The following is a 12,191-nucleotide window of genomic DNA, read 5'->3' on the forward strand; positions in this document are numbered from 1 at the left end:
TAATGTAATTAGGTAATTCAGCAATCTAAAATAGTCCTTGAACACTTAAGACAAATTAATGTAAACAAGTGAATGTGGTCTAGTATAATAAAACATACTTAAATATTAATGTAATAAGGTAATTCAGCAATCTAAAATAGTCCCTGAACACTTAAGACAAATTAATGTAAACAAGTGAATGTGGTCTAGTATAATAAAACCTAATTAACAATACCTTCGTTATTGTTCATGCTTGTATCGAGTCTCGTGACATGCTGACAGTTTTAAAGGCACGCCCAGTAATTATATACATAGATATCTTCTAGGCATTGACAGTGAACGACACGTTTCCAAATTTGTATCTTAAATAATCGCGAGGATAATAAGGCAGAAACAATTTATTTGAATTTAAAATAGTTTAATTTATTGAACTGTTATTAATGCAACTAATGAAGATGATGCCACAGGAATATCAAAACATAGATTTAGAATAAATAATTAATGATATATATACAGTATAGTGTCTAAACATATGAATACAGGCTACTAGCCTTAACACTATAACACAATTGCAAATCTAGCAAGACAGTCGTGGAGATAAGTGTGTGGCTCACTAAACAGACAGGAAGATAAATACATTTTCGCTCACTACCATCACATATACACCAATCGATGTTTTTAGGGCGACAACGTGTTCGTTTAAGTACAAACCCTATCGCTGAAGAGAAAAATAGTTTTCATAATTTTAAAGTTTATTTATAGAAAGAATTAATTTTTTCATAACGATTCCTTTGCACCCACCCTATGGCTTTGAAAGAAAACACTCAACTTTTTTACATCCTTCTTTCTTTGTATCTTTTCGAAGACGTAGTTTTAAATAACACCTTAAAAATCATGAACAAATCTTAATAATTGCTACTTTCCATCCTTACAAATATTTCAAATTACTTTTAAAATTCTGCTGTTACAATAACAGTCCGTTATAATATTTGTTTTTGACGATAGCCTTTATTGATTGTTGAAATGTCGTGATATGAGTATACATTAATAATAATAACTCTTTTCCAGTTTCTTTTTTAACATTTCAAGCAATTCCTTAATTATTTTCCCTAGATACATTTTCTTGTTTCGCAGATATTCTACTACAAGTGAACATGTTTCAGTAAATGATACGTCTGGAATGTGTAAGTAGACGAAAGATATCATCGTCTCTAATTCTGAGATAGACATATATAAAACATAAATTGCATGCTAAGGATGTGGATATGTTATAATAAATACACTTTAAATGCCTTTAAAGAAATAACGCAATTAAATGAGAAAAGGGTCATTTTGTTTCAGCTTCAGCACAAGGCTGTATTATAGGCTATATGCGCTGTGTCCACCGAGAGTATCGAACCTTACATTTTAGCTTTATAATTCCTAAAGCTTATCGCTGACCAACGACGGGAAAAGAAAGTGTTACAGGTGGCACAATTATGAATGAAACATAATTTTCTGTTTGAAATATAAAAATCTGTCAGTCATCACTATTGCTACCAACACTACACGTCTTGTTATGTAATAATTTGTTTGAAAATTGAATATTCGAACATTATATACACTCAGCAAATTAATAAATAATACAAACCATACAAACACAAATAACTAGGCCTAAAATCTCGTTCTAAACTAGTACTAAAAATTCATCTGTGTATAACAAAATAAAAGTTCAAGGAAGAAACTAAAACAAACTATTTATTAGATTGTTTCTCTGTTTATATGTTGTTATATGACGGTTATATGTTGGTTGCAGAAAATAAACTAAAACTAGATATTTATTAGATTGTTTCTCTGTTTATATGTTGTTATATGACGGTTATATGTTGGTTGCAGAAAATAAATGAAAAACACCTTGAGGCATCTGTATATTTATGAAATATGAGAAATAACATAATATATTTTCCAAAAAAATGCCAGTCTATGTAAGCAATATATCAAATGATTGTTTATGACCGTTCGCTATATAACATTATTATCTTGTGATTGCAGCCATAATATGCGTTATCTACCTTCTTATGTTAATATACAATTATTTTCAAACATATTCGTTTTTCTTAAGTCTATGTATTTTTCATAAACACGCTGTCAATATAATGATCAAGTTGATTTCGTTCTGGCTACCTTTGTTCCTTTGTCATTCTATGGAGATACCACCTGTTCTGTCCATGGCTGCACGTATAAGAAGCAGCCAGCCAGAATCCTCCTTCGGTAGGCCAGGTGAGATCTTGAGATTACAGCCTCCCGTATGTTTGAATGAGAATGGCCAGTCACGTAAGCAGCTTTAACTTTTTTCTTCATCAACTGTCACCATGACACTTTATCATGCTGAAAATTTGGGATGGTCTTTGCTTCCATTTGTCGGGGACCTTTTCTGTGCAAATTCCAACATATTTTGAGAGATTTATCATTGCTAGCATCTGAGCAAAACTTCTTTCAAATCAGTCTCTGTTTCTTTTGCCCTTAAAGTAATTTATGCACTCATTCTTTGTTCGTCCAGGGTGAAGTTGGTTCTTTTCCAAATCCTTTGCCAAGCTTTTGTTTCCCGACGTTTTAAAACACATGCCTTTTCGACGTCACTTGTCCACAATATGGCTGGTCGAATCATTTTTTTCTGGACTATTGCGTTTTCTTGAACCTTTTTTTGCAGCGAGCTTACAATACAGTGATCATCTGTTAGATAATAAAAAGAAAAGATCGTTGTCTCTTCTGTTTCTTAAACGTGAGGGCCTCTGAATCCAAGAGTTCATGGTTCGCGCCCCGCACAGGGAAGCAGTAGTTTTATTTAAAGAGTGGCGATTTACAATACACCAACAGTTGTCGGTTGGTGCTGTTGACTAGCTGCCTTTATTGTAGTCTATCATTGCAGGTTCGGAAAGTTTCTTTCATTTAAAAACTAAATCCCTGTCATGTTTTTTTTGTTTTTGTTTTATTTTGTATAGCTTTGCGCGAATATCCGAACCAACCAAGCAAACAAACCATGTAAGATACATTATTCTTAATGCATAACTAGAACAATTATAGCGATAACTGAACCATGAAAAACTTTAACTGCGCGTTTGCACCTCACCTGCATCTTTTACTATCGCATGCTGCCTGTTTTCGAAAGCTGGTTGAAATCCTCACCTAATTCTGAGACCGATTCTTTTTAATCTTCACAGTAAGAAGATTTAGTTGAATTATTTTTTGTTATGTTCCAGTAAAGTGGTTACCAACTTTTTATCCTGTTTGCTCTCCAGTCAGACCTTGAGCCAACGTTGTACTCTTGACGCGTATATTTTGTTAAAAAACAACACCTAAGAACGTTTTATATTGATAGAAAGGTATAATTCAAGAAATAATTCAAGAGCGAGTCAACAATACGTGAACGTTGAGCGCCAGTTAATGGAATACATTTGAAACTTACCGAAATTGCACTCTAATATTGAGCTTATTTTCGTGTTAATGTTATCGAAAGGTTCCCAAGAGGTACGCCTACTACAGATTGGGGACCACTATTCGAGTATATATTTATAATATAATTTCCTAAATAACAATATATGTGCAAAACAAATGGATATTTTACATTTATTTAACTATTTATTATATTATGTGAGAATGTTTGATTTCCTGAATATTGTGAATATTGCCATGTATATTCAATAAAGAAATTACGTTCTAGTCTTTACGTGTTCCCTAATCTTCTAACCCATTTCCATATATCAACATGATGTTCCCTAATCTTCTAAACCATTTCCAGATATTAATATATATATCCTAGTCTTAAAGATGTTCCCTAAACTTCTAACCCATTTCCATATATCAACGTATATTATAGTCTTAATGATGTTCCCTAATCTTCTAAACCATTTCCATATATCAACGTATATTATTCTCTTAATGATGTTCCCTAATCTTCTAACCCATTTCCATATATCAACATATATTATAGTCTTAATGATGTTCCCTAATCTTCTAAACCATTTCCATATATCAACGTATATTATAGTCTTAATGATGTTCCCTAATCTTCTAACCCATTTCCATATATCAACATATATTATAGTCTTAATGATGTTCCCTAATCTTCTAAACCATTTCCAGATATTAACATATATTATAGTCTTAATGATGTTCCCTAATCTTTAAATCATTACCAGATTTTAACATATATTATAGTCTGAACGATTTTCCCTGATATTCTAAACCATTTCCAGATATCAATATATATCCTGGTCTTAACGATGTTCCCTAATTTTCTAAACCATTTGCAGATATCAATATATATATATATATCCTAGTCTTAAAGATGTTCCCTAATCTTCTAAACCATTTCCAGATAACAACACATATCCTGGTCTTAACGATGTTCCCTAATCTTCTAAACCATTACTAAATATCAACATATATTATAGTCTTAACGATGTTCCCTAATCTTTAAACCATTTTCAGCTATCAACATATATCCTGGTCTTAACGATGCAATCTAATCTTTAAACCAGTTTAAAATTTTTGCTGATCTATTTCTTTTTATCAAGCCTTAAGTCAGCCGTTAATCTTAAAACAAAATCCAACAAATGAATCAAGTAAAAGTAAATTAATACATAATTTATCGTAATTTGTCTTGTTTAAAAACTGGCATTTCACTGCAGAATTGCGCTTGTATATAAAGCCAATATAAGTTTGTTCACAGAGATGGTACATAATGATAATATTAAATAGACTTAACTTTGTTTCCCCATTTCTACGTCATATTTTTGTCATTTGTGCTATATTGACGAAATTATGGATAATTTTATCTTATTGAAATATTAAAATTACCCAACAATTTTGAAACATAAAACACACTCAAAAATATTTTAGAGTATCTTTCATTCAATCAGGAGGCTTTGCATACCCTGTTGGTTAAAGCAATCTGCGGTTCGAATCACACCACTGAAAATGCTTGCCCTTTCAGTGTGTGTGTGTGTGTGTGTTTTTTATTATAACAAAGCCACATTGGGCTTTCTGCTGTGTCCACCGACGAGAATCGAACCCCTAATTTTAGTGTTGTAAATCCAAAGAATTACCGCTGTCCTACCGGGGTACTGCCCTTTTACTTGTGGGGACGTTATTATGTGATAATCAATCCTACTATTCGTTGCTCAAGAGCAAAGAGCAGCCCAAAGGTTGTCCGTAGGTCGTGTTTACTAACTATCTTTCCTCTAGTCCAACGTTTCTCAAACTGGGGTCAGCGACAGTACTCTAGGTGGCCCGCGAGTCATGTTCGAAATTTCATATATAAAATATTTAGAAAAATATAATTTATAGAATAGATAGTGATTTTCGTAAAGTTAAATTTATGTAAATTAAAATATTTAATTTTGAAATATAGCTTTACATGTATACGGAATCATTTTTTCAAAACATTTTGAATTGAAAGGAGTCCTCGGGCTACTAAAGTTTCAGAGCTACTGCTGTAGTCTATCTATAACTGCTAAATTAAGAACAGCTGGTGCATACAGCCTTCGAGTAGTTTTGCGCAAAATTCAAACAAACAAACCTTCAACTAAGATGAACCGATTACAGTAATAAATCAAAATACAATACTTTTACACAAACACAACAATAATTATCGGGACAGAATACAAAGTAAAACTTTACTTCTAAGCCTACCTCGTACAGTTAATTTCGCTGGTGATCGGAGTGTGTGGGCTGTCAAAACTATTGGTGAACTCCGACCTCTAACGTTGGAAGCTAACACCAAAAATCGTATAGCTGTGTCCGCTGGAAGGTCTCTAACAGAAAACTTTGGTTCGGTTGATAAACTAATATTAGCTAGAAGCTTTCCACTCTCCAAGCTATAAGCTTCTATCGTGTAACTCTGGGGCGAACCACCATCGTAACCCTTAAGGCACTGAACAAAGATCGTATGTTCCGTCTGATTCAGCACAGAACAATTATTCACGGGATCTGGTGGGCCTGCGAATAGATCAATTTATAAACGGTTATTCTAAATATTTTTTTACATGCAAATATGCTTATACATAATAATTAATAGTTACAAGAGACTAGATATTTATTTCAATATCTTCCATTTTGCAAGGATTCGTGTGTTTTATGGCCGACCCAAACACCCAAGTTCTAGCAAATTTAAAGTGATAATACTTGTAGCATGGTACACTGTAATTTTCCAACAAGCGGTATCGGCACATAAGGGACTGCTTTCCTTGTTGTCCTTATAAATAAGTTTTTTATTCACAGTAGTTTGAATACTATTCGAGAGATTTTTTTCATATCTGGAAGAAAGATAGTTTGTTTTTTCTGCGATCGAAAATCCCAACATATTTGGTATGTAGAGTTTAGTGGTGTGCCTTATACTAAAATGCTTAAATCATAACATATAAGGTTGACATTTTAGTTTGGCATCCTCGTATTTCGTCCTGTGACTAAACGGAATGTTGATCTTTGACCCAGACATATGAAAACGTATCTACTTTAGCGGATCATTACCCCTCCTTGTAACTACTACAAAAAAAGGTTCGGATAACATTAAGGAAAATACACCATTTCAACATTGAATAACGACATAGAGCTAGAAAAGAAAAACTTAGAACTTCTACTGATTTTACAAATCAATTTACAAGTCCCAATCTTGAAGATAGTCTTTGTTAAAAACCTTCGGAAGATTTTCTTTGTAATAATTTAATTAAAAGTTTATTGCCCTTAGTTAAAAGCCTACAACTATAAAACATAAATAGCCAATGATCGCTAAAACTACCGCGTTGTCGTCCATGACTAAGTGTTTAATGGATTCCTGTGATTTGATTACACTTTTATCTCTCTGTTTCGTATTTTTCTGATTTACTAATGTATTCAAAAGTGTAAAAAAAAAGCCTCCAAAGTCATCAAATTTCAGAGAATTCTTCGTAACTGAATAAACTTTGTTGTTGAATAATTCTCAGAATTAAAAGGAAAATGTTTTTGTTTAGTTTTCAAAGAGAAAATCTCGATTTATCAGTAAGCACACTTCACCTAAAAATATACTCAACAAGAGTTATGGCATTGTATTCTGAAAACAATGTATTTTTAAACACATTATTATTTTATATACTTCCAATTTTGTAAGAATGTTTTAAACATATATATATATATATCTACGTACATTATGGTCAAAACATAGAATGATTATTAGGTGATTCATGTTTAATATACCTTTCATCGGAAAGTTTTATTTAGGTAAGTTAAGACATTCTATAATACATATCTATATCGCCTTTCTTGTAAACCAGCATTGGTTTTATATATCTTTCTTCCCCCTCTTTCAAGAACACAATATTAATAACTCGACGAAGATTGTTGACAATTTGCGAAATATTGCGACAGTTATTGAATCCTGGTCAGAATAAAGGATGTTTACGTTCGCCTGCTTTAGGGGTAGACTTGATGTACTGATTTAGAATAATTGAAAGAATATAAACTACCACGTGTGAAAGTTTATGGAACACCCTGTACCACGCCCAAGTGTTCTTTAGTAAAACTTCAGATTCCCAATGTGTGTCTGTTGAGATTTAGTTTCCATAGAACAAGCTTTTGTTTAAATATAATCATTTGAGCTATGGGGGTGATATTAACAGTCATTGTGTATTTGTTTAACACTGAGAACAGTCATTGTGTATTTGTTTAACACTGGAAAAAAATAAATCCGACCGCAATATTCAAACTCTTCCACATATATAAAATAACTTTTAGAAAGTTTTTAAAACTATATGGTAGTTTAGTATCGAGTATAATTTATAGATTCGTGTATAGCAACATTCAGGTTAAAGAACAATGGTCACTAAGAATATGTAATAATATGTTATCCACACTTTATCTGCCATATCCAAAACAGACGAGGCCTTTTGCCCAATAACAGGGCTCATCAGGCCGGCTGGGATATGGCAGACCTATCCAACAAGAGATTTTTATGGAATTCTACTAACTCTAATGATTCACTTTCTTCTATTACTCAAGCTTTTCATTTATCTAAACTCTATTATTAGTATTTATTACCAGCTGGAACAATGCTAAAAGAACAAGGTTCTTTTTGGACGCCGATCTTATTGGTTCCCCAACACTCCAATGATCCATAGTCGTGCCTCGTTTTCGGGGTATAAGTAGCTGTACTACCTGATTGGTCCCAGGTGTGTTGAATATCATCTGATTGACCGGAACGAGTAATTACACGCCAATGGAAAGTGATGTCCGGTGGGTCAGCGTCCAGTGCACAATCCACATACACAGTTTCACCCATGGCCACACCATATGATCGTCGAAGAGGCTGGCATACAGGGGCATCTGTAGACGAAAGTTAATTTTGTAGGAAACACACATTGTAGAACATATGTACATATAGAACGCAACTAGATGGTTGTTATAGCAATTAACTAAGGATAATATTAGACCGAAATTCAAGACAAGAAAATGAATTAGGCACAACTCACTGATTTATAACTTCAAATATTTGTAATGGTACTCAGAACCAGATCTAAACTACATATTATAAATAAATTGTTAGAAAACTAAATTTTCTAAAAGTGTCATCAGAAATCAAGGAAAGTGAATCTCTGTTGTTTGAGATCGGACGTGATCGAATAGTTAGTGTGTTGGGCTGTGGATGGGAAGGCCAAAAGTTCGAGCCGCAAGATGCCCTGCACTTTAAACTGCGAGATTGTTATAACCGGGAAAGTGAATCCCGCTATTCAGCTTAGAGTAACCGTGTCAGCAGCGGTTACATTCCAATTGATGACACTCCCTGTGGTAAACATTTCTAAATTAGGGATGTTTTTGCCTGAGTCTTGAAGTCTCTGACTTGGCCAATTAGTCTTTCAAGTTGAAAATATCAAATAGCAAATCTAACGTTATTTACAAATACAGGCGATGATAATATTGAAAATTAAATAGAAGCAGATGGGTAAAAGCCTCAATCCTCCTGTTAGTTCAATATAAGTATATTAGAAGGACAAGTCAAAGTTATTTTACTAAAAGTAAATAGATATACACAGTGTTGTTCAGTAAAACTTCTAAACCAATCTCTTTTAATATATCTATGTATTTTACCATAACATTTTAAACGTACTACGACGTTAACCATTTTTAGACCTATAGAACTATAGTGTACAGTTAGTTATTAAGACAGCTAATTTCATCACTTCCTAATTTATCTCTTCTTTGTCATCGCAAATTATATCACACATTGAACAGACTTTATACAGAATCATCCTGATAAACAAATAAATATCTTTTTATATCGAATTTTCCGATAGTATTTTTTGCCATGTTGTAGATTTGAGTGGCTTCATTGGATATAAAACTGGACTATGATTCGCGTTTTCATGAGAACTATTTATAACCAGCTAGGTTGGTTAAGTGGAAACTGTAATCGCAGGCTTAATTTACAGGCACTACCTGAGTTAAGTTACTGATCTTTCTCTGAATGTCAGAGCGAAGTATCCTTCTCCCTATTCATCAAGACGACTAAAGACGCAGCGAAAAGAAAATTAGAAATCTACAAGAATTTTTTAACAAACAATCATGTCAATAGTTGAAGCTTCTCGTTATTAACTAAGCGTATTACAGACAGTTCTAGAAATACAGTATACTAACGTACACTTAACCTGCAAGAATATCTCATTACTGACACCTAGGCCTTCAGGATTGCTGGCAGAGCATCTGTAGCGCCCTCTGTGAGCTTGACTGACTTTTTGTAAGATGAGGGTCCCATTATTTATAGTGGCTATTGAGGCCACGGGACTTAGATTGATTTCACGCCCTCCAAACTCCCAGCTAATCTCATTCGTCGGTGGATTGGCTCGAACGTGACATTCGAAATAAACGTCCATTCCTTCTTGGACATCTCCTAGTTTATCCAGCTGGAGTACAAGCTCTGGAGGATCTGTATAAGAAATTGTAGCATTCATACATTACCAGTGATACATTTTCTGGAATGAGTTTATGAAAAGCGTTACTTCATAGAACAGTGTAAGATATAAAAAGATTTAAAGCTTCTGTAATTGAGGACTGTGTTAAGTGTAGATTTGATTTTGTATACATTTCAGAAAACAACAACAACATCAACAAATGAATTCGCTAAATGCAAAATTGATTTAAACCTAAGGACAATTATGAATTAATTTTAGAAATATAACAAATTCAACTACTATTTAAAGAATTGTCACAAAGGCAAATTATTTAAATATAGAATATCGCCCCCTTCATTACTAAAATAATTATTTTTTTAAAATATTATATAAGGCGATAGTGAACGATGAATACTGGTGAGAATTTATCACAGTAGGATACTTTCATATAAAGTACTTTCCTCAACATATACAGTACAATCCATTGACAAGAAGAAGTTCAAGCAAAAACAGTATTACAGAATTTAACTGAATACTCTATGTTTTTACTGATTTTGAAGAAAGAGGTCAAATATAAACAAAGTGAAAAGGTAATTCAACACTTCAAAGTGACGAGGGTGTAAGACTGAGAAACATAGTATTATACATATAATTGAACAGTGCTGAACTTCTCAGAACGCTTGCTTTACTCACGTCACTGTTGATCATTCCAATAGATAAATAAGGGGCGATTTACCCTCAACATATTACTTGACCTACCAGTGGAAAATATTGTTTTCCGCCTTTACATATTGTGTTTTACTTTACAGTAACCTTTCTCACGCAAAAATGCACGTGATACTATAGGGGAATGATCCAGAACAATCGGTAACAGGGTGGCAGGAACTTAATCACATTCATTGACCAATGTCCATTTTTAAACGTAGATACAGTAATTGTATGCTCACCTTGAAAGAGATAGGAAATACCTAGTATGTTTGGATACTACAATATCAGTACGTGTTAACTTTCACTGAATCAAGTGATTAGTTTTCCGGAGGTACGAAATGCTACTGTACTGTAGCGTCAGTATACAAACGGATGTATTATTAATAACTGATTAATCAGTAATGTTAACACTAAATTATTGTCCACTCGATTTACTAATAGACACTTTACACACACCCTTTCCTAACAAATGACAAAATTAGTAGTATTAAATTTTAAATAAATTATGGTACCAGTGGAGTTTGTTAGAACAGAGCTTATTCAGGGAACAACTCAATACGAAAGCAGTTTAACAGAGACTGTGAAGCTAACTGTAAATATTTTTTAGGAACATAAGACTTTAGAAGCTGTAGATTATAATATTCAGAAATTTCAACGAATTGGGAGAACAATGAATGACTATAAACTAAGCTGTAAAGAAGTAAAGTTTGATTAACTAATATTTCAAACTAAGCAGCGAAACTACCTTCAGTAATTTAAACTTTCAGAGTTTCTCGAATATTTAACAGCAACAGTAAAGCAGATTAATACTAAGTTTTCTCTATCAGTGTTCTAAGGCAGCTCTTTAAACCCAAATTTGATGAACCCGCTTAATCAATTCCTCTGCAATTTGAGAACTCACTCCTATTGCTAATATTTCCAATATATATATACTTGTGTAGATTTGCCGACTTCAATATCAGTATATATATATATATATATGATATTGAAGTCGGTAAATCTACACAAGTATTTATAGAGTATTACTGTTAATCCTAGGCAATCTCGTAGTGTACATGAAGAGATACATATATTATCGCATACCTAATTACTTTAATTACACACACACATCATTATATGTATATTGTGTTTTAACACATTTTCTGAGAGAAACCGTGGTGAAATTTAATTAGTGTCTGAATGCAGTGTCAGATAATTAATTTTCTCATATAGAAACAACAGTGAGGTAACACAGGCATTACCCTTGTCCAAATCCATTGTCTATGTGATTTTATTATGAAGAGCATACATATAGGTAAAAGAAGATGAGGAAGAGTGATGAAAATTTTTATTTAGATTTAAATGGTTAATCTTTTTTTATATGTATTTTTGATGAATACTCCTCGGCCTCACAACAATAGAAACCTTTCTAGTGGTTAACGTGCCAGGCTATGGATTGTAAGATCCCAGATCCGAAACCACGATTTACTACTAAACACACACCGTTCTTTCATCTGGGGGAAGTTGTAAAAGTAACAGTCACTCACGCTATGCGTTCAAGGATAGCTATGCAGACGTTAAATACTGCTGACTAATTGCCATTTCTCTGATCTGCACTTTTAAGTT

At 33.1% G+C, this 12,191-nt stretch overlaps 1 protein-coding gene across 1 annotated transcript in view; it reads right to left on the reverse strand.

Annotated features, from left to right (window-relative positions):
- LOC106463387 (synaptogenesis protein syg-2-like) overlaps positions 1–12,191 on the reverse strand; it is a gene marked incomplete at both ends in the record, with an annotated part of 107,784 nt that overhangs the window by 30,414 nt on the left and 65,179 nt on the right. The window contains 3 exons of the mRNA XM_022390862.1: positions 5,653–5,958; positions 8,032–8,316; positions 9,629–9,913. Of these exons, the coding sequence (XP_022246570.1) occupies positions 5,653–5,958; positions 8,032–8,316; positions 9,629–9,913 (876 nt within the window). The remainder of the gene's footprint in view (positions 1–5,652; positions 5,959–8,031; positions 8,317–9,628; positions 9,914–12,191) is intronic.

Source organism: Limulus polyphemus, unplaced genomic scaffold (assembly GCF_000517525.1).
Source record: "Limulus polyphemus unplaced genomic scaffold, Limulus_polyphemus-2.1.2 Scaffold1392, whole genome shotgun sequence".
Classification (NCBI taxonomy): Eukaryota; Metazoa; Arthropoda; class Merostomata; order Xiphosura; family Limulidae; genus Limulus; species Limulus polyphemus.